This window comes from Narcine bancroftii, chromosome 7 (genome assembly GCF_036971445.1).
Source record: "Narcine bancroftii isolate sNarBan1 chromosome 7, sNarBan1.hap1, whole genome shotgun sequence".
Lineage (NCBI taxonomy): Eukaryota > Metazoa > Chordata > Chondrichthyes > Torpediniformes > Narcinidae > Narcine > Narcine bancroftii.
Genome location: NC_091475.1, coordinates 207,256,484 through 207,280,512, shown reverse-complemented (window position 1 = coordinate 207,280,512; position 24,029 = coordinate 207,256,484). Strand labels below are relative to the sequence as shown.

General features: G+C 42.7%; 1 protein-coding gene across 4 annotated transcripts in view; it reads left to right on the top strand.

Moving 5' to 3' along the window:
* The window catches only part of myo7aa (myosin VIIAa), a 268,383-nt gene that overhangs the window by 18,414 nt on the left and 225,940 nt on the right, over window positions 1–24,029 (top strand). For all 4 annotated transcript variants that reach the window (XM_069892099.1, XM_069892100.1, XM_069892096.1 and 1 more), the window contains one exon: window positions 2,515–2,572. In XM_069892099.1, coding sequence (XP_069748200.1) covers window positions 2,555–2,572 — 18 coding nt within the window. In that variant the 5' untranslated portion in view covers window positions 2,515–2,554. The remainder of the gene's footprint in view (window positions 1–2,514; window positions 2,573–24,029) is intronic.

The following is a 24,029-nucleotide window of genomic DNA, read 5'->3' as shown; positions in this document are numbered from 1 at the left end:
CACTTTCTAGTCGAAGAGATCCCTCCTTCTTATCTCTGTCTGAAAATGAGGACGTGCCCTCTGGTCCTGTACTCCCCTCCCCCCTCCCCCCCACCAAACCACTGGAAACCTCTTCTCCACATCCATTCTATCTTGCCCTTTCAATGTTTGGTATCTTTCAATAAGATCCCTCCCCATCCTTCTAAGCCCCACTGACTACAGTTCCCAGAGCCAGCAATCATGCCTCATTCGTTAACCTGCCCATAAATCTCCTGTGGAACCTCCCCAAGGCCAGCACATGCTTCCTTTGATATGAGGCCCAAAACTGCTCACAATGCTCCAAAAAAGACCTGATCAATGCCTTGTGAAGCCTTGTTGCATTTAAATTCTGGTCCTCTCAAAGTGAATGTAAACATTACAAGTGTCTCAACCTGCTAGTTATTCTTCAAAAATGATTTACCCACTTTATTCCTTCTCCCAAAGTGCATGACCCTAAACTTCCCTGCGCCATAGTCCGCCTGCCACTTCTTTGCCCATTCTCCCGGCCTGTCCACATCCCTCTACAGACCCTATGCTTTCTCAACACTAGCTGCCCTTCCACGCATCTTTGAATCATCCTCCAACTTGGCCACAAAGCAATCAATTCCATCATCTAAATCATTTATATACTATGTGAAAAGTAGCTGAGCCCAACACCTACCCCTGCAGAACATCACTGGTCACCAGCAGTCAGACAGAAAAAGGCCCCCTATATTGTCATTTCTTCTGCCAGACAGCCAATCTTCTACTCCCGCTGGTGTCTGTTCCATAACACCATAGGCTCCTATCTTGTTTCGCAGCCTTGTGTGCAGCACCTTGTCAAAGGCTCTGAATATCCAAGTAAATAACATCCACCGACTCTGCTCTGTCCTGCCTGTTACTTCTTCGAAGAACTCTAACCAATTTGTCAAGATCGACCTCCCCTGAAGGAAACTATTAGCCTAACTCAGTGGTTCTCAACTTTTCTCTTTCCACTCACATCCCACTTTAAGTATTCCCTATGCCATCGGTGCTCTGTGATTAGTAAAGGATTGCTTAAGGAGGGATGTGGGTGGGAAGAAAAAGTTTTAAAAACACTGCTTTAATCATCCCTCATTGACTCGTTATGTGCACGGTTTCAGAACGTCAAAGGAAATGGGCCACTGACAATTTTTCTCAAACAAAATATTTCTGTAACAATTGGGTCAAGAGCAGTGATTCTCAACCTTCCCTTCCCACCCACATCCCACCTGAAACAATCCCTTACTATTCACAGAGCCCCGATAGCATAGGGATTACTTAAAGTGGGATGTGAGTGGAAAGATAAAAGATTGAGAACCATTGGCCTAACTTGTGCTTCAAGTATCCAGAAGCCTTATCCTTAATCATGGATTCGGGAATCTTGTCAACCACCAATGTCAAGTGACCCGTTCACCATCCCCTCTGCCCCTACATCTTCCTCCTCATCTCATGTCCTCCTTTTTTCTTTTCCCTCTCCTTTCACACCTTTCCTCTCTCCTGTCCCCTGGTATTGAATTAACACCTTTTGTCTATTGGTCTGCACTCCTCCCTCCTTCCATTCTTCTCTTTTATCCCCCAGCCTTTGAATACAGACGCCTGTCTCTCTTTCTAACTTGTACCTCGAAGGTCTCCAGTCCAAAATGTTGCTAATGTATCTTTTACCCCATGGATGCTGCAAGACCGGCTGAGCTCCTCCAGCATTTCTGTTTTTATAATCACTGATGTCATGATGTCAGATTAAATGCCCTACAAATGCCTTTTTTTTTAAAAAAAAAACCTCTCTGTTAAAGAGTTTAAAATTTCTGATTTTCTTTTATTCATGATCTCGTCAGCTACTCCAGGGTCCAGTCCATCTGGTCCAGGTGATTTATCCACATACAGCTTCCCAAGAAACTTTTTTGTTATAATAGCAACGGCCACCTGAGACTCTTGAACTTCTGACACATCAATCAGGGAAATGGACTTTAAAAAATCAGTTAAAGTCCTTGATGTGCTTTGTCTTTTTTTGGTGGAGGAGGGGGTAAGATAAATATTTGGCCAGACTACTGGAAGAAAAGCCTCCCAACACTTTGGAAATGATGTTCTCTGATCTTTTTATTTGGCCATCCCAATTCTGAAAAGGGCGAGGAATGCCTTATTTAAATTGATGGCCTCTTCTTTTGGTAACTAACTGGTTTCCTACTAAATCCTTGTTCTCAGGGTCCGGAGTGGGACTTGAATCCACATCCTGAGGCTGAGGTAGAGCAGGCTGGGTCTCAAATTAAGGTCAGGCTCTAAGGGCTGCATCTGTGTAGAATTGTGCAGCCTACAGAATTCTCTGTTCAGAGGCTGCTTCACGTTGATCATAGAACACCATAGCACTGAATCAGGATCTTCGGCCCATCTAGTCTGAGCTAACCTATTATATGTGTCGAACCATTTGTGTGCTCTGCAAGAAGATTAAATCCTTTGACTCTGCATTAATCCTTTTTTTTCTTTTGCCTCGTTCCTTCCCAGGTTTATGTGGTGGATGGCTGCTTTTGGGATTTAGGGAGCGATGGTGATCCTTCAACAGGTGAGAGCTTTCCTTCTTCAAGAGGTTTGTAAGTTCATAAGATGTGCCCCACTCTGCTTTATCAAGATGTTGAAGTTCAGAAGCACAGGCCGGTGATTTTGTTTCTTAAACTCTATGATCTGAACAGGATCCTTGTGTTTGGTCCTAGACCAACCCCCAACATTGTAAGAGAGATGTGAAGAAGACTGAAATGAGGAGAACATTCTTTGGTTGAGGGTTGTGATCACAGAAATTTGCTGAGGCTGGTTCATTAATGCATTCAACAGGTAGCTGGATGTGGTCAAAGGACCTGAGAGTTATCAGGGTAAAGCAGGAATAGGGTACTGAGGTTGCAAGATCACGATATATAGTAATGATCGTATTGAATAGTGGAGGAGATTTCAAAGGGCTGAATGGCCTTCTGCTCTATTTTTCACGCAAAATCGTCAGCACGGTGGAAGTAGTGGTTAGCACTACGCCTGTACAGCACCAGTGATCGGGACCGGGATTGGAATCCCGCACTGTCTGTCAGGAGTTTGTACGTTCTCCCCATGTCTGCGTGGGTTTTTCCTGGGGGCTCCGGTTCCCACCATTAATTGGGTTGTAGGTTAATTGGGTGTAAATTGGGCAGCAAAGACTCGTGGGCTGAAATGACCTGTTACCATGCAAAATACACATTCGTTCTGTATCTTTACCTTTGCTACGTAAAGGCACTGTTTGACCTGCTGAGTTTCTCCAGCATTTTGTGTGTGTTTTTTATTCATCTGAGCTCATCCCATTTTCTAGTGTCCTATCCATAATCTTTTTCAAGGCCATAATTGTCCCCACCTCATAGCAGTTCATTTCACCTACCCACCCCACTTTCTGTGAGGGGAAATATGTGCTCCTTGGTTCCCTGTTTTTACTCTTTCCCCATCCCTATCTTAGACCTATAGCCTTCAGCTCTGGACTCCCACCCACGAGAAGAGCAGGCAGATGTGACAATTCACCTTATCTCAGCCTCTTGTGATCTTTGTATACCCCTTTTGGGTCACTCGATCATTCGGATTATGCGCTATAAAGTATTTTTATTAAACATCGGTGGGTGCCTGTAGCAGGTTGCATGGGTAATGGTGGGAGCTGATCGAACAGCAGCATTTAAAAGTCCTGGATGGATACGTGACAATGCGGGGAAGCGAGGGATATAGGTCATGTGCCGGTAGGGAAGGGGAGTGGGTTAGTTTGTCTCCTTTAGACGCTGAGAAGACCGGCTGAGTTCTTCCAGGTCTGTTTACTACATCACAGCAACTGCAGCCTGTCGCACTTTACTTAGTTTAATTTGGCATCCTGTTTGGCACAGACGGCGACTGAATTTTGAGAACTTAGCTCTGCTTCGTGTTGCCTTGTGATGTGCCGACACTGGAGGGAGCAAGTGGCTGCAGAGTTCTGCGGGGATCTGAAACCCATCCCAACTTCTGTCCCAACTCCACACAGCTGATGCACTTCGCTGCTCTGCAAACTTTCCACGAGCCTCTCCTGGTCGGTTGCAAAGGGTTCCCTTTTCGTTTCTCTGGTTTGATCACTCTTCAAGCGTTGTTTTTTTTGGATTCCCACCCAGGAGACTGTCGATGCAGGACTCTGAAGCAACCTTCTATATTTGTTTAATGATACAACACAAGAGAAGGCTATTCAGGCCATCAAAACCCATGCTGCCCAATTTCACCCAATTAACCTACCAACACCGTACATTTTTGGAAGGGTCGGAGGAAACTGGAGCACCCAGAGGAAATTCATGTAGGTCACGGGGTAAACTCCTTACAGTCCATGTGGGATTCAAACCAGGTACTGTAATACCATTGTACTAACGATGCTGGCCCAAATCTGCTGGAGGAATTCAACAGACTGAACAGCATTCTCTGGTCTATTCTGGTCATTGGAATTTAGGAGATTGAGGGGGGTTCTCATTGAAACATGTTGAAAGGAGTGGATGGAGCAGATGTAGAAAGGTTGTTTTCCACGGTGGGAGAGTCTAGAACAAAGGGCACGACTTCAGGATTGAAGGGTGTTCACTTAGAACAAAGATGTGGAGGAATCTCTTCAGCCAGAGGTTGGCAAATCTGTGGAATTTGTTGCCACAGGTGGTTGTGGAGGCCGGGTCATTGGACGTATTTAAGGCAGAGATTGATAGGTTCTTAATTAGCCAGGGCATCAAAGGTCATGGGGAGAAGTGGGACTGAGTGGGGGAAAAATGGATAAACTTATGATTGGGGCAGATTTGATGAGATGAACAGCCTATTTCTGCTTCTATGCCTTATGGTGTAGTCCAGTTGTTCTCACATTTTACTTTCTATTCACACACCACTTTAAGTAATCCCTATGCCATTGATGCTCTGTGATTAGTAAGGGATTGCTTAAGGTGAGATGTGGGTGAGGTGGGGGGGGGGCGGGGGAGAAAGGTTGAGAATCACTGCTCTAGACCCAAATGTTACTGAAATATTTTGCTTAAGTACAATATGCATTGGCCCATTTCCTTTTGAGTTATGAAACCGGGCACGTAATGAGTCAGAGGGACGATTAAAACAGTGGGTTTCAAACATTTTTTTTCCACCCACATCCCACCTTAAGCAATCCCTTACTAATCACAGAGCACCAATGGCACAGGGATTACTTAACGTGGGATGTGAATGGAAAGAAAAGGGTTGAGAACCACTGGTGTAAACTAAGTGCAGAGGGAAGAAGGCCAGTCTGTATAATGTAGTTGGGATGGGTGGGTTTGGGCAGAGGATGATGGACAGTCTCAGTTGATTGGCAAATGCCAACAAAGGGAGAGTGAGACGAGAGGGGGGATGAAGGACTTCTGGATTACTTGGATGCACTTCCTCTTCTGCTGTTCTCTTCAATCGTTGACTCTCCTCTGTGCCTGCATGTTGAAAATGGATTTGAGCTGAGCGTCAGATGGTGGAAGTGGAAAGGTGCAGGGGGAAAAAAATCCTCTGTCCTCTTTCCCCCCCCCATGACTTCTAACTTTATCTCTTCCACCTATTACTCCTCCCCTCCCCCTGCCTTTTTATTTGGGCGCCTGCCTGTTTTTGCTTGTACAAAGGGCCCAGGACCGAAACGTCGGTTACCCTTTACATCCTGCGGCCTGCTGAATTTTCCCAGCACTTTTGTATATTGCCTTATGGATCAGCGCTGGGTCCGCTGCAGAGTATCGATGATTCAGAGGAGAATTGTAATTGCGTGCTTGGTACGTTTGCAAATGACACCAAAGTTGGTGGTATAACGGGCAGTGAGGAAGGTTGTCCAAGGTAGAAACCAGGTCTACTAGATGCACTGTGGATGTGGGCCAAGGGATGACGGGTGGAATTTAATTCTGACCTCTGCGAAATGATGCAGTTGGGGAAGTTAAATCGGGTTGGGGCATGACACGGGGTATCGTTGTTGAACAAGGAAATCCTGAGGGGGACAAGATTAATAGGAAGTGTAACTATGGTTTTGTGCAGGGGAATACTTGTTGATCAAATCTGACTGAATTTTTTTGTGGAGGTTGCCAACAAGATTGATGTGCCAAAGCATGGTTCACGAGAATTTCAGAAAGGTCTTTAATAAGAATTGAAATCGGGTTTATTGTTATGAACACATGGCACAATATTTGTTTTGTGGCAGCAGTAAAGTGCATTGTGTTGGAAATATTGCTATAAATTACAGTTTAAAAAAATATTATACATACAGGCCAATTTGGCCCTACGAGGTATGCCACTCAATCTAGACCCCATTAACCTACACCCCAGTACGTTTTTGAAGGATGGGAGGAAACTGGAGACCCTGAGGAAAACCCACGCAGATACGGGGAGAACATACAAACTCCTCACAGACAGCACGGGATTCGAAACCAGGTCCCGATCGCTGGCGTTGTAAAGGCATTGCACCTACCGTGCCGCCCTCCATAAATACAATACTTTTTTTTAACTTTATTTAGTATTTTTTCAATAAAAATAAACAGACTTTTACAGAATAAATAGTCCAATAATAAAACAGTAAAACAAACCCACCCCCTGCCGCAACAGATCCCTAAAGGGAAGATTTAAAAATAAATAAAAACATTCAGTAATTTACAATATTACTAAATTCATATTCTTCATATGCGGTGTCCACATCTTAAGAAAAAAAATCATAATTATTATGTAAATTATGTTATTTTCTCCATATAGATACATGACTTCAACTCATTCTGCCATCGAGCTACATTTAACTCCGCTTCATTTTTCCAAGACAGAGCAATAAATACATTTAGAAACATAGAAACATAGAAGATAGGAGCAGGAGTAGGTCATTCGACTCTTCGAGCCTGCTCCGCCATTCAACAAGATCATGGCTGATCTTAAAGTTCAGTACCCCGTCCCCGCCTTCTCTCCGTAACCTTTAATATCCTTATACTGAAGAAATAGATCTAATTCCCTCTTAAATAGATTTAATGAACCTGCCTCTACTGCCCTCTGTGGCAATGAATTCCACAGATTCACCACCCTCTGGGTCAAGAAATTCCTCCTCATCTCGGTCCTAAATGGTTTGCCTATTATCCTCAAACCATGGCCCCGGGTTCTGGATTTTCCCATCCTTGGAAACATCCCATCTGCATCCATTCTGTCCAGTCCTGCCAGAATTTTATATGTCTCTATGAGATCCCCTCTCAATCATCTAAACTCCAGCGAGTACAATCCCAATTTGCGCAATCTTTCCTCATTAGTCATTCCTGCCATTCCAGGTATCAGCCTGATGAATCGCCTCTGCACTCCCTCTATTGCAAGAACATCCTTCCTTAGATAAGGTGACCAAAACTGCACACAATACTCCAGGTCTCACCAAGGCCCTGTACAGCTGCAGTAAGGTATCCTTGTTCCTATACTCAAATCCTCTGGATATGAAGGCCAACATACCATTTGCCTTTTTAACCGCCTGCTGTACCTGCATGCTCGCCTTCAGAGACTGGTGTACAAGTACCCCTAGGTCTCTCTGCACTTCCCCATCTCTTAATCTATTGCCATTCAAATAGTAATCTGCCCTCCGGTTTGTATTACCAAAGTGGATAACCTCACATTTATCCACATTGTAGTGCATTTGCCATGGATCTGCCCAGTCCGTCAATTTATCCAAATCACACTGGAGCTTCCTGACCCCCTCTTCCGTGCACACAACCCCTCCTAGCTTAGTGTCATCTGGAAATTTGGAGATATTCCATCCAATCCCTTCATCCAGATCATTAATGTAAATTGTGAACAGCTGTGGTCCCAGTACAGATCCCTGTGGCACCCCACTGGTCACCGCCTGCCACTTAGAAAACGAGCCATTTATCCCAACTCTCCGTTTTCTATCTGCCAGCCAGTTCTCAATCCACATCAATACTTTGCCCCCAATCCCATGAGCCTTGAATTTGGAAGCCAGTCGTTTATGCGGGACCTTATCGAAGGCCTTTTGGAAGTCCAGGTACACCACATCCACTGGCTCTCCCCCATCTATTTTACCTGTCACCATCTCAAAGAATTCCAATAGATTTGTCAAGCACGATTTACCTTTTGTAAATCCATGTTGACTCCGTCCGATCCCTTCTCTGCTAGTCATATGCTCCGCTATTACATCCTTAATAATGGATTCCATCATTTTGCCCACTACTGATGTAAGGCTCACCGGCCTATGATTCCCCGCTTTTTCTCTACCCCCCTTTTTAAATAGTGGGGTAACATTAGCTACCCTCCAATCCATGGGTAGAGATCCTGAGTCTATCGAGTTCTGGAAAATAATTCTTAAAGCATCTGCTATCTGAATGGCCACTTCCTTAAGTACCCTAGGATGTAGATTATCAGGCCCTTGGGATTTATCTGCCTTCAATCCCATCAATTTCCCCAAGACCGTCCTTAGAGATACTGATTTCTTTCAGTTCCTCCCTTGCATTAATCTCTATGTTTCCCAACATCCTTGGGAGGTTATTTGTATCCTCTCTTGTGAAAACAGAACTAAAGTAAGAATTTAATTGGTCTGCCATTTCCTTATTCCCCATTATATATTCCCCTGATTCCGACTGCAAAGGACCTACTCTGGATTTCACCAATCTTTTCCTCTTGACATATTTATAAAAGCTTTTGCAGTCGGTTTTTATATTTGCCGCAAGCTTACTTTCGTAATTTATTTTTGCCCTCTTGATTAATCCCTTTGTCCTCCTTTGGTGCATCTTGAACTGCTCCCAGTCTTCGGTTGCGGTACTTTTTTTGGCCAATTGATATGATCTCTCTTTGGACTTAATGCTGTCTCTAATTTCCCTTGTTATCCACGGTTGAGTCACCCTTTTTGGTTTATTTTTATGCCAAACCAGTATAAACGATTTTTGCAATTTCTCCATTAGATCTGTGAATGCTTTCCATTGTCTATCCACAGTCAACCCCCCCATAAACACCACCCAATCAATCTTACTCAACTCCCGTCTCATACCATCATAATTCCCTTTATTTAAATTCAAGACCTTAGTCTCGGTTTTCATTTCATCACTCTCCATGTCGAGTGAGAATTCGATCATATTGTGATCGTTCCTACCCAAAGGGCCTCGTACAACAAAATTGTTGATTAGCCCCTTATCATTGCATAATACCCAATCTAAAATGGCCTGCTCCCGAGTTGGTTCCTCGACATATTGGTCTAGATAACCGTCCCCAAATTAGTTTAAATCACACCTGACGGCTGTACCAAACCTAGCTGCCAATATATTGACCCCTTTTGGGTTTAGGTGTAACCCATCCTTCTTGTAGAGGTCATGCCTTCCCCAAAAGAGATCCCAATGATCCAAGAAGCCAAAACCCTGTCCTTTACACCAGCCCCTCAGCCACACATTCATTTTTCTTAATCTTCCATTTTTGTCCTCAGTTGCACTTGGCACAGGTAGCAAACCAGAGATCACCTATTACATTTTTCAGGGGTTAAATATAACTGATGTAAAAAAAATTATAATTAACCATACTATATCTTACATTAATTTAGTCAACCCATCATTACACCTATTTTCCCAATCCTCCTGACTCATCTCACAACTTAAATCATGCTCCCATTTAATCCTAGATGTATCTAAACTTCTTAACCATAGTATCGTGTAATAATGCATACATTTCTGATATAAAACCTTTATCTGAAATATATGAAACCATAGATTCAAATTTAGTTAACTTAGAAATATTCATTTCTCTTCCAAAATTATCTTTCACTAATGCCCTAATTTGGTAATAAACAAACAGAGAATTCTCTAAAATCCCACATTTCTCTTTAAATGATAAAAATTTCCCTTCTTCAAAACAATCCTGCAATCTTTTTATTCCTTTAATCCACCAATCTTCTAAAACTATTATTCAATGAAAAAGGAATCAATTTATTTTAATATATTGGGGTTTGAACTTTTGATCCTATTAATAAATTCATTTTAGTCCAAATTTCTAATAAATGTTTCAAAATTGGTGAATTATATTTCTGTAGTAAGACAGAATACAAACTGATGGGGACAAGGTTCCAATATCGCAGCCAATTCCACCCTAGCCCAACTAGGAGGGTTCAAAATATCTAACATATGATTAATAAATCTTAATTAGCTGCTTCATAATAATTTTTAAAATTAGGTAATTGCAAACCTTTCAAAGCATCTGCCAGGTCAATTTATATGTCGCTACTCTTGCTAATTTTCCTTTCCATAAAAATTCTCGAATTACTTTATTTAAATCTTGAAACAAGGATTTCAGAAGAGAACAAGGAATCGATTGAAACAGATATTGAATTCGCGGAAAAATATTCATCTTTATACAATTTACTCGACCTATTAAAGTTAAAGGTAAATCTTTCCATTTAATCAAATCCGCTTTAATCTCTCTCATTAATGGGACATAATTTAAATTATAAAATGATTGAAAATTTACATCAATCATTATCCCTAAGAACTTAACTTTATCAGTCCATTGAAATTTATTAATTTGTCTAGATTGCCTGGTATTTCCTTCAGGAATTGGTAGTATTTCACTTTTATCCCAATTCACTTTATATCCAGATAATTTACCATATAATTCGAAACAATTTTGTAAATATTTATTTGTAAATAAATAAGTTTGATCCGGATTAGTTAAATATATCAAAATATCATCAACAAATAAATTAATCTTATATTCATCCTGTCCAATCCTTATACCTGTAATATTCTCATTCTGCCTGATAGCCTGAGCTAATGGTTCAATGACCAATGCAAATAGGGCTGGCGACAAAGTACAACCTTGATGAGATGAACGCATTAATTTAAAAAAGAAAGAAGTTTGACCATTTGTCGCCACCCTTGCTACAGGATTATTATATAATGCCTTCACCCAACCAATAAATAAGGGTCCAAATTTATATTTCTCCAAAATTTTAAATAAAAAAATTCCATTCAACCCTATCGAAAGCTTTTTCAGCATCTAATGATTCCACCATTGGTAGGTTGGGTTGTTGACGTGAAGCATTGATCAATGAAACCACTCTGAATATTATTGGAAGCGTACCTATCTTTAATAAAACCAGCCTGGTCAGAATGAACTAATGGTGGTAAATAATATGCTTATCTATTTGCTAATAATTTCACTATTATTTTATAATCGACATTTAATAAAGAAATTGGTCAATAAGAATAAACCTTCAATGGGTCTCTTTTTTTGGTGTAACTGTTATTATTGCACTCAAACACAAGTCTGGTAAAGCTTGTTCCTGAGAACATCCATGAATGCAGAGGACAGATCATCAAAAAAAACTTTATAATATTCAGCAGTGAACCCATCATCTCCCGATGACTTCCCAGGCGTGGCCTGATGGCGAAGGAGGAAGAAGTGTAATTCCACATTCCCCCCGTTGGACTAAAAAATACCTGAATTTAAATACTTGGAAAAGTTTTATAAGTTTGTTTTGAAGTTATCTGAATGTTTGAAGACTGTAATGGCAGCTAATACAAAGACACAGATTCAGAACAAACTTCACTTTAAAAGTTTAGACCAAGTGAGGCCTACTTATCGAATGGAATCATCGGAGTTGACTGGACAATCCCCCAAGCAACAAAGGACTCCAGCCCAGCTGAGTATTACCCGCTACCAATTTTTTCTTCATATGTCGGGAGCGCTGCAGAATCACTGGAGTCCATGATGGACCCAACGTGCGACGCTGCTGCAGGTCTCGGTGGCGCAGAGATTCGGGGCAGCATGTCGGAAGACGTGCATGCGTGGACCTCTGTGTGGCCGGGCATGCGCGGTGCATCGTAGGTGTGGGAGTTACTGGATAAGGTCTGGGCTGTCGGTGAGGGTCAACAGCATTCTGAACAAATTAGGTCTGGACCTGTAGGAGTCCAGACCAGAAGCAAAGTTAAATCAAAGGCTGAATTAAAAAAATTGGAAGAAGAATCGTTGATTGTTGTTGAAGAGAAACAAGGTAGGCCTCAAAGAGAGGACACTAATTTTGAAGCTTTTTTTACTATTTTGGAATCAATAGCACATCAAATGGGCAATATGTCAATGCGAATATCTATTCAGATGGAACATGGATTTTTGAATATAACTGAAAAAATGAATAATATTTCTGATGAAGTTTCTTCTCTTATAAAGGACATTTTTGCTGTTAAAGGCGATGTCAATAAATGTTTGAATTTGGTGGACACAGTTCAAGATAATTTTAAGAAAATGGAAGGTGCCTTTCAAGTATGTAAGGACCAAGTGGAATGTAATAAACAGAAAATAGAGAGAGTGGAAGATTGTTTTGTTGGATGGGAGATACAGAAGAAAGATTTATTGAAGAAGATAGACTCTCTGGAAAATCAAAGTTGTCGAAATAATGTTAAAATAGTGGGAATTCCTGAAGGAATCGAGAGTTCAGATTCAATTAAAAACAATTAAAAATGGATTCCTGAGGCATTGGGATTGGAGTTTTTTTCCAGAAGGTTTGGAGTTGGATAGGGCTCATAGGGCTTTAAGGAGTAAACCATATCCAGGTCAACCACCACAAGCTGTTAAAAATATCAAGATAGAGAAACTATTTTGAGAGTAGCAGTTCAGAATGCACGTAGATATCAATCCCCATTGATGGTACAGGGAAATAAGGTTTTTTTTCTATCCAGATCTGAGTCAAGAAATTATTGGGAGATGTAAAGAGTTTAATTCTGCTAAAGAGGTGCTTTGGAAAAAGTTATACATTTTTTTTTAGATATCCTGCAGTATTGAAAATTTTTTATGGTCATTTTCAATCACAATTTTTTGAGAATGATTATGATGTTTAATCTTTACTAATTCACTGCCTGATGTTCGGCTGTTGAAAGGCACTCTTCACCTAAGAGGAGGATATTTGAGAAGAAGAATGGAAAGGGGAATGGGAATCTGTCAAAGAGCTTGATTGAAATTGATGATCCGGAGCAAGTTTGGGGATTAAAATCAATGGGGCTGTGAGCTGATTTAGACTTATCATTTTATGAGTCCGATTGGGGGTAAGAGAGGTCACTGAAGCTTTCCGAAGTTGTCTGCCACCTGTGGGAGGGATTTATTTCTGTCCACACCCAGCTAAGTGGGGAGTTACTACTTTGTAGTGTTGTTTTGTTTAGTGATCATTTATCAAGGGAAGCTTTAAGATTAAATCTTTTTTTTTTAATTATTAGAAGAGATAGAAAGAAAGGGAGGCTTTTAAGGGGAGTTTTAAGGGTTTTTTTTTAGTTAGTAGAAGAGATAGAAAGTTGAGGGTTTTTTAAATTTGTTGTTTGAGTTTTACTTTGATAATTATGTCCAATATGAACTTTGCAACGTTTAATGTTCAGGGTTTAAATAATCCAATTAAGAGAAAACGTGTTTTAGCTTAAATAAAAAAGATGAAAGTTGACATTGCTTTTTTGCAGGAGACTCATTTAACTGAAGAGGGACTGGGTTGGACATATATTTTCATCTTTCTTTCATTCAAAAGCAAGAGGAGAGGCAATTTTGATTCATAAGAAAGTCCCATTTGAACTTGTTTCTTTGTCAGAATCAGTTGGTGGTATTTTAATGATTAATTGTAAATTGTTTGCTGAGCCATGGTCTTTATTGAATGTGTATGCACCTAATGTTGATGATGAACAGTTTGTGTCTGAAGCTTCCTTAAATTTAGGTCAAGCTAAGGAGAATATTTTGATTGGGGGAGACTTTAATTGTGTGTTAGATCATTATTGGATAAATCTCCGAAAGTTGTGAAAAAATCGAAAGCAGCGTTCAATTGGTTTCCTTGATGAAAGACCTGAATTTGATAGAGGTCTGGAGAAGATTAAATCCTACTGAGAAAGATTTTTCATTTTATTCTTCACATCATGATTCATTTTCTAGGATTGACTTTTTTTTAGCATCAGCACGTTTCACTCAAGCTGAATATAAGAGCAGGATCATTTCTGACCATTCTTTATTGTTTATTTCTTGTGTAGGGCCAGAAGTTAATCAATCAATTTTTCGCAGGAGGTTTAATATAATGTAATTGAAAAAAACGGAACTTGTAAAATTTATTAAGGATCAAATTGCTATTTGTTTAGATTTGAATAAGAATACAGTCAGGTGTAATTTTACTGTATGGGTTGCTTTAAAGGCATTTCTACGTGGTCAAATCAAAGGAAAGGAAGACATTTATGGTGGTCTCATTTGTTGGAAAAAGAAATACCAGAGGAATTCTACAGAAGATAATAAGGCTTTTTTGACAAAACTGAAGCTAAAATATAATATATTGCAAACTGACCAATTTGAACGCTTGACTCAAAGATCTAAGCAACGTTATTACGAGTTATGGGACAGAGCCCATAAAGTCTTGGCATTGTAATTGAAGCTTCAAGGATTATTAATGCTGTGAGGAAGGACAATTCAGTTACTTTTAAACCTCAGGAAATTAATGACCAATTTTTGTCATTTTATCAGAAATTATATGCTTCTGAGGGAGTGCAAGATGATGGTTCTATTGAAGCGTGTTTGTCAGAGTTAAATTTACCAATATTGAAGGAGGAGGATGTGAGAAAGTTGGATTCTCCTTTTACGGATTTAGAAATAAAAGATGTTATTCAACAAATGCATAAATACAATACTTTGAAAAAATAAAAAAAAAAGAGGGGGAAAAAAACTGAGTTGGTGTCTATGGCAGAGGGGAAGAAGCTGTCCTTGTGCTCGTCTTCGGGCTCCTGCACCACCTCCCAGATAGTAGCAGTGAAAGAGGGCATGGCCCAGCTGGTGAGGGTCCTTGATGATGGAGGCTGCCTCTTGTAGAGGTCCTTGATGGAGTGAAGCCCTCGAGAAATATTGGAGATTTGTCTGGATTTCCTCCAAAAAATGTGGATGCTACGTGACCTGTTGTGTTTTCCCAGCATGTGTCACCTATAGTGAGTGAATGTAGGGGTTGTGTGCTAAAGGTGTGCTGGACTCTGTCCAGACTGCACCCTGCATGTATTTGCTTCTCTCAGATTCTGGAGTTGGTCCCGAACCGTGTGGTCGGTGTGTTTCATTTGGAGCGTCGTTTAATGTAGAAAAATGTATTGCAGAGTCCTGGCGAGCAAAATTTTACGCAAGGAGGTATGAAGGGAGTTGACAAATGACTTGGTCAGGGAGGAATGAAGGTCATAGAAAGCCTTCCCCAAGCCTGGGTGTGCCTCTAGCAGGGGATGCCCTGTAATTCGATCTGAGTGCACCTCGATGTTCCAGGATTGGAAAAGATTAGTGGGGAGGGAGGTACATAGCTTTGGATTTGACAATGATGGCAGCTAACGTAGGTCAGGGGGCGGCAGGGTTAGCAAAGCAGCAAGCGCAACGCTTTGACAGCACTACCGAACGAGGCTGGGGTTTGAATCCCGCGCTGTCTGTAAGGAGTTTGTACGTTTGCATGGGTTTCCTCTGGGTGCTTCGGTTCAGTCCCACCATTCAGAAACATACTGGGTTGGGAGCGGGGGGGGGGGGGTTGTAGGTTAATTGGGCAGCATGGGCTTGTGGACCAAATGGGCTGTATATCTAAATTAAAAATAGGGAGAAGGGGAGGTGAGCAGTAGAGGTCAGGATGACTGCCCTTTGTGAGGAACATGGGAGTTCTGCAGGTTAACTGGACGCCCCTCTGCCAATCAACTGCCTCTGTCATCCTCCCTGGTTCATGAAACCTCCCACAGGCCCCCCCTGCCCCACATTACACTGCCCATCTCCCCTTTCTCCCATCGATGCTGCCCAGCTTGCTGATTTCCTCTAGCTGTTTGTTGGTTGCTCAAGATTCACCAGGGTGTTGCTGAGGCTGGAGGACTTGAGTTGCAGGAACCGGCTGGATATTTATTCCCCTGAGCAGCACTGAGCTCGCGCCTTCCTGTCCCGCTGCCATGGTGGCGGGGTGGGGGGGGGGAAGGCCATCCCGCCCATGGTGATCGTGAAGTCTTTCAACGAGGCAAGAGTCTCCATCTCCATTGTAGTCTTTTTTCTATGGAGGATTTTATTTTAAATTGGATGTACAGTGCGGTAATGGGTCCTTCCAGTCCACGAGCTGCCCAATTGCCCGACCAACCCTATACTTTCTGTAGGGTGGGTGGAAACCAGAGCATCTGTGTGGAAAACCCATGCAGGTCGCTGCAAACTCCTTATGGACAGCGCTGGATTCGAACCTGGGTCACTGGCACTCTAATAGTATTGTACCAACTGTGTCGCCCAGTTTTGATGGACTTCCATGTGAGACTTGAATCTTCTACTGGGAGTGCTGTTGTGTTTGCAGGCCTCAAGGCGAGGAAGGAGGATTCCGACCTCTGATTTATTAGATCCTTTTCCATTGGTTCATGGTTAATGCATCTTATGAGGCAAGGTTAACAGACCTAGGGCTTTGCTCTATGGAGTGATAAAGAATCAGAGATGATTTAATAGATGTTGTCCGGGTGAACGAGGATTTGATGGTAGCTGCGCACCTCAGGAAATCTGCTCCCAGGAGTGGTTTCTCAATGGTGGCCAATGTGAAGTTCCATTTGAACATGTTTGCAGAGAATCAAAGTGTTATTTTCCATTTGCCATATGTCCTTATGGAGACGATGCTTGCAGTATTGTTCATTACGGTGGCGATATTGCGAGTGGAGCAAAAGATGAGATTGGTAGTCAGCAGGTTTGGCCAGAACTCGCGAGTTTGTCTTACGTGCAGCATTCTTAACCTGCTTGAAACTCCTTCCCCCCTGGTGCTGGAAGTCGCGTCAAGGCTACGTAAGCACGCGGCCTGTGTGCATGCGGGTTCCTTGCTCTTAATGGAAGAGGAGGATGCACGCGCCATCTTTGGTGCAGCTGCTCCGAGGGCGCGCGCGTTACACTCGGAGCCAGTTTGCCTGACCACCAAGTGCATGGGTTGCCACACTCCGCAAGTTGGACAGCCAGCACCTTTTTCCCCAGGGCGAGAGTAGCAAACACCAAAGGACTTCAGTATCAGGTGAGGGGAGGAACGTTCAGGGGAGATGACGGGGATAAGGTTTTTTTTAACACTGAGAGTGGTGGGTGTCTGGAATGCATGGCCGGGGGTGGTGGTGGAGGCTGGAACAATAGGGACATTTAGAAGACTCTTAGGCAGGTGCATGGATGTAAGAAAAACAGAGGGTTATGGGTGTGAAGTAGGGAAGGGTTGGTTTGTTGAGTAGGTTTACATAAGTCAGGATGTCTTTGTGGGCTGAAGGGCCTACATAATGCTTTAATGTTCTATGTTCAATCAGCTATTGTCTCTGGGAGAAACTTCTTCTTGGTTGAAAATCTGCGCCCCATGAATCTTGGCATCTTGAGGGTGGGTCTTCTAGTCTCTCTATCAGTGGAAACCATCTCCCAGCTTCTACCTTGTCTACTTCTTTCATAATTTTCAATGGATATGGAACATCACAGCATGAACATCACACCACTATGTGGTGCTGACCTATATAAATCTATTCGACAATTTTGTCAAAGACCACCCTTTATCCTTCTGAACAATGCAGGTAGACTCTGGCTACGAGATCTCTCCCCATGAGCAAGCCCCTCCCCCTCATTTCTACAAATAACCCAGTGAACCTCCTCTGCACCACCCCCAAAGCCATTGTGTCCTTCCTTAAGCGAGGAGACCATGCCTGTGCAGTCACACAGAAATGGACAAAATCCTGGAATACTGAACGTGGGGAGAATGCTTCCCTGGTTAATGGTCGCGTATAAGGCATGGGTCCTGGATTTTGGAATAAAACCCTTTGTACCGAGATGAGAACAACATTGTGGGAAGGGTTGGTGGGGGGGGGGGGGGGGGAGGGAGAGAGAGAGAAGAGATTTTTTTTGTGCCACTGCCCAATGAGGGATGCAGGTTCAATCCTTCTGAGCTGTTGGCGTGGCATTTGCATGTTTTCCTTCTGGCCGCACAGTGCTTTTTTATTTCCCTCTCAACACTTGGTTGATAAATCGATTGACCACTTAAAATTTTTATTTAGACATACAGCAAGGTAACAGGCCATTTTGGCCCTCAAATGCATGCTGTCCAATTTGCATCCAATTAACCTAACAGTGGGAGGAAACCAGAGCCCCTGGGGAAAGCCCACACAGACACAGATGGAAGGGCACAAACTCCTTCCAGACAGTGTAGGATTCAAATACCGATCGCTGGTGCTGTAAAAGCATTGCAGTAACCGTGCCCCTTCCTTGGTCTCTTTTTGTCTCCTTTCCTCCAAGGTCCCACCCCCTTTTCTTCCTTTCTCTGCTCAAAGAGCTATCCTTCTCAGCCCTCTTTCCCCATCACCTCTCAGTTTCTTTCTTCTCTGAGCTTCCACCTGTATTCAACTATTACCCCTTGCTTGTCGGCCTGTTCTCCTTCTCCTCCCCACCTTTTAATTCAGGAATCTTTCCACTTTCCAAAGGAAAGGCTCAGGTCCGACACGTCAACTGTCTTTTGCTTCCCGTGACCTGCTGAGTTTCCCCAGCCTCTGCAGACTCCATTGTTGCCGCGTAATACTACATTTAGAATGTAACATGCATAAAATTCTTCAACCTTTGTCTACTGTAAGCCAGACAGAGAGTCACCTCTTTGACCAGCGCCCCTCACAGAAACCTACAGCACCTGGTGTTCCTAGGCGGTCTCTCCTCCGAGCACTGACCAGGCCTGAGCCTGCTTAGCTTCTGAAATCAGACCTATTCAGCTTCTTGATCACCTGGCCACCGTGAACTGCTCCAGTACAAGTGGGAGAGGGGCAGTTCATCGACTCTAGGTGGCTGCCTGATGGTCAGTATAAACATGAACCTCAGGGCCTGAATCTGTGATCTGTAACTCTTGATTTGGAACTGTGGAATTCTACACTGAAGGAGGCTGAATATAATTTGAGGTTTTTTTTTCTTGATGGAGCATTGAAGAGAGATCAGGAAGTGTTACTGAGATGCAGGTTTAGCCATAATATATAGTATATGAGTAAGTTCAATGGGCTGAATGGCCTGCTCTTTTTTTTTGCTATTGTTTGAATTCTTTTAAATTTAGACATACAGCACGGTAACAGACCATTTCAGCCCATGAATCTGTGCTGCGCAATTTACACCCAATTAATCTACACCCCCGCTATGTTTCAAGCAATGGGAGGAAACTGGAGCCGCAGGGGAAAATACGCACAGAAATGGGGAGGACGTACAAACTCCTTACAGACAGCTTTGGATTTGAACCCCCGGTCCCGATCCCTGGTGCTCTAAAGGCTTTGTGCTAACTGCCTCGCCAACTGTGCCACCCTACCACAGAACACAACAGCACAGAAACAGGCCCTTCAGCCTATCTACCCTGTGCTGAATTATTATTCTGCTCATTGACCTGCACCCATGCCATAGATCTCCATACCCCTCTCATCCGTTTACATGTCCAAATTTTTTTTGAATGTTGAAATGGAGCCCACATTCAGCACTCGTTCCACCTCGTGCCACTCTGCGTGAAGTTTCCTCCAAATATTTCCTTTAACCCATGTCCTCTTGTTCTTGTTCACCCCCCACAACCTCAGTGGAAAAAGTTAAACTAGAAAGTCTGCAGACACTGTGATTGTAGCTAACACAAAAAATGCTGAAGAAACTCGAATCAAGTTTTTTGTCATCTGAATGTACAAGTACAGCCCGACAAAATGGCGTTCTCCGGTCCTCGGTGCAAAACACACAGAATCACAACCAGATATAACACGTACAGACGAACAATACATTTGCAGGACCACTCAGCAAGTCATGCAGCATTCTTTATATAGCAAAGATAGAGGTTGGAGAAGACCAGAACATGGGTTAAGGGTGAAATGTTTGAAGGGAGTATTTGGAGGAAGCGTCTTCACCCAAAGTGCTGAGAGGGTGGAATGAATGGAGAATCCGGGCTTGATTTTGACATTTAAGAAAAATCTGGATGTTTTCTTTCATTCTCTTTCGCTTGGAGTGTGGAAGAATGAGGGGAGATTGGATAGAGGGATTTAAAATTATGAGAGGGGTAGACAGAGTAAATGTAGATAGGATTTTTCCACCGAGGGGAGGGTGAAAGGGGAAAAGTTCAGGGGGAACTTCTTCACACAGCGAGGGGTGGGGGTGTGGAAAGGGCTGCCAACTGAGGTGGTAAGTGAGGCCTCAGTCTTAACATTTAAGAAGAATTTGGACAGGTACATGGATGGGAGAGGTATGGAGGGCTATGGACTGGCTGCAGGTCAGTGGGATCAGGCTAAAAAAGTGATTTGGCACAGACTAGAAGGGCTGAAGGGGCCTGTTTCTGTGCTGTCGTGTTCTGTGGTTCTAAGTACATGGATGGAAGGAGTCTGGGTGTAGATCAAAGGTGTAGAATAATGGTTTAGCACAGACTAGAAGGGCCTGTTTCTGTGCTGCAGTGTGTTCTTTGCTACACAAAGAAGATGCAGAACTAAGTGGGAAAAGTCGCTTTTATACCCTTCATCATTCGCGGAACTCAATGAAATCTCCCCTTGTCCTCTGACATCCCAAGGAATAGACACCCAGTTCCCTGTAATTCAGCTCCTCAAGTCCCAACAACATCTTTGCAAATCTTCTCTCTGCTCTTTCAGTCTTATCGGTATCTTTCCCGTTGTTAGGTGGGTAAAAAAGGTCCTCAGCGGAGAATTGTGTGATGTTGCTTTATTTTCCGCACTGTTCACTGTCAGCTGGCCAGTTCTGGATTCCTCGATGCCTGCGTATCGCTCCTGGTTCTGGCACAGGCTGTTCAATTTTATCAGCATCTCTGGCTTATCAGGAGTGCTGTCTGCCAATCCGTGTCCTCCAATGAGCTGGAGTGTGAAAAAATTGAGTCATTCCAGATAGGCTTTCTTTGTTGTCATGGCCCTTTACCTGAGGGTTTGGGTGCATTTTGTGTACTTGCTTTGCAAGTCTGCAGTGCCTGCAGATTCCCCTGGGCAAGCACATTCTGGGTCCAAATGGACAAGATCTGGATCAGGGACGAAGCGGACTCGTCAGAGCGCTAGAGACGCCAGTGGTGGGGGACTTGGCCCGGTGTCGAGCCATGAGTGCCGTCTTGCTGGTAAACATCCACTCTGGTTTTGCTGGGAGCCTTGGTGCGGGGAGGAGAGGTCCGAGTTGGTGAGGTGTAGGGTGGTTTGTAAAGGGTTGCTGGGACAGCCATTGGATTGAGTTTATTATCATCTGATTGTACAAGTAAAACCTGACCAAACGACGTTCTCCCATCCTCGATGCGAAGACATACAACTAGATATAATACGTGTACAGACAAATGATGCATGTTCCGTATATTAAAATAAATAGTAGATGGTTGGTACGAGGAAGCTGTTTATCACCCTGGTGGTTCTGGCTCTGATACTCTTGTATCTCTTCCCTACAGGAGTAGCTGAAAGATGCTGTGTGCGAGGCGGTAGGGGGTCCTCGATGATTTTGCCCGTCCTCCAGACAATGATCCCAGTAGATCGCATTGTTTTTGTGGCGGGGGGGGGCAGGAGGGAGACCCCAGTGATCCTCTTCTGATCTTGTGGACCTGTGAATTGGCCGCCGATCCAGTTCTCTGCAGCCACTGTGATGTGGTCGGCCAGGACACCATTGAAGTTGAACAAACTGATGGGGCTTTTATTAGCTTTTTTTTAAAATTTTTTTATTTTTCACACCATAAACCACATTAGCCATGATATACACTATTTCTTTTTCACACATATACAGTGACTTTTTCTCCCCCCCCTCCCTCCTCCCAAGCCACCCACCCCACCCCCCCTCTCATCCATTTTAGGTATACAATCTAGGTTGCATTAAGCCAGTCAGACAATGAGAGGAGTCACGTGATGGAGTAGTGGCCGGACGGAGAACTCCAGCCCTCTCCAGAAAAGTCGGGAAAAACAAGAGAAAATACAAAGGCACAGAAATACAAGTTAAAGAAAAGTGAGTATAAAGGTGGAAAGAAGATGGAGACAAAAGGAGAAAAATCAAAATCAATGGAAAGAAGAGAGGAAGAGAAGACAACGGAGGAAAAAGGTGAAGGCCTTACCTGTCCGAAGAGGCCCGCTGTGGAGAGAGGGCCCCACTACCTCAGGTCGGTAGAAAGAGAACTACAACAATGGCTCACAGAGCCGAGTAAAAGTGCGCAACCGCGCATGCGCGAGGAGTCGCGCATGCGCGATGCGCATGAAAAAAAAAACACCGACGGGAGGGGGGACCAGCTGGGGAGTCGATCTCCACAGCCGGCAATGACAGCTGCAGAACACCTGCAGCAAGAAGAGACCACAGAAGACAATGGAAACAAGAAAGAAGAGGAGGAAAGGGCAGCAAAGAAACAACAGATGGCCAACCCAGAGGAAGAAAACAGTGAAATAGATAAAGGGAAAGGCAAGGTAAAGGATATACTTGCTCTTGTTAGAGGATACATGGAGTCATTTAAAGAATGGCAAACACAGGAATTCAATGATTTAAGAAGAAGAATAAACAACACAGAAGAGAAAGTGAATAAAATAGATATGACCTTAACAGAAATGGGGAAAAAAATGGACAAGATGGAAGAGCGGGCAGTAGCAGCAGAAATGGAGGTAGAAGACTTAAAAAAGAAATTGGAGGAATCTAATAAAAAAACTAAAGAGACACAAGAATTACTAGCCCAAAAAATAGATATAATGGAAAATTATAACAGAAGAAATAACATAAAGATAGTGGGCCTTAAGGAAGATGTAGAAGGCAAGAATATGAGGGAGTTTATAAAAGAATGGATCCCTAAGACCCTAGGATGTCCAGAACTACAGCAAGAAATGGAAATAGAAAGGGCACATAGAGCATTGGCCCCTAAACCACAACCACAACAAAAACCAAGATCTATTGTAGTAAAATTCCTAAGATATACTACAAGAGAAAAGGTACTGGAGAAGACAATGGAAAAAGTAAGAGAGGGCAACAAACCACTGGAGTATAAAGGGCAAAAAATCTTCATTTATCCAGATATAAGCTTTGAACTCCTAAAGAAGAGAAAAGAGTTCAATGCAGCAAAAGCGATTTTATGGAAGAAAGGATATAAATTTACACTGAAGCATCCTGCGGTATTGAAAATATTTATTCCAGGACAACAAAACAGACTATTCTCGGATCCAGAAGAAGCACGAAAATTTGCAGAACAATTACAAAAATAGACTGAGGGATGAAGACGGGTAATGAGAGCAAAAATTATCACGATTGATATGTATGTGGGTAAAGACAAAAATAGACTGAGGGATGAAGACGGGTAAGGAGGGTAAAAATGACCACGATTGATATGTATGCGGGTAAAGAGGTATAAGAGTGAATAGAGACAATGGGAATATGTGAAAGTATCTGTAATTAGAGGAAAACATAGAGAGTATAGACAAGAATTAATAAGGGAAGGTAATGGAATAGAGAGAATAAGGAGGGAATTAAAAGAGTGACCTTTGTGACATATAAAAAGCGAAATCTTTTCTGGGGGGGCTGGGTGGGGGAAAAGAGCGGTCACTGCAAAATCAGTTGACGCTTGCGAGTGGATTCGCAAATCCAAATGGAGAGGGGAGATGTGGTTGTCCGACAAGGGATAAAGGGCAACTCAGGAGGGGAAGGGGAGATTGGGGATAAAGAAGATAGAAATAGGAGAATAAGGAAAATGTTGGATGTTGTAGGAATGTTGTCTGGTAAAGAGTTGAAAATAAGAAAACAGAAATGGAAAAGGAGGAAAGGTAATGATGGAAAAACGGAAAGAGAAGATAAACAAAATATAAAATGGCTACGCTGAACTATATGACTCTAAATATTAATGGAATACATAACCAAATTAAAAGGAAGAAACTACTAAATTTACTGAAAAAGGAAAAAATAGATATAGCATTTGTCCAAGAAACACACTTAACTGAATTGGAGCACAAGAAATTAAAGAGAGATTGGGTAGGACATGTAACAGCAGCATCGTATAATTCAAAAGCAAGAGGAGTGGCTATATTAATTAGCAAAAATGTGCCATTTAAAATAGAAGAGGAAATAATAGATCCAGCAGGGAGATATGT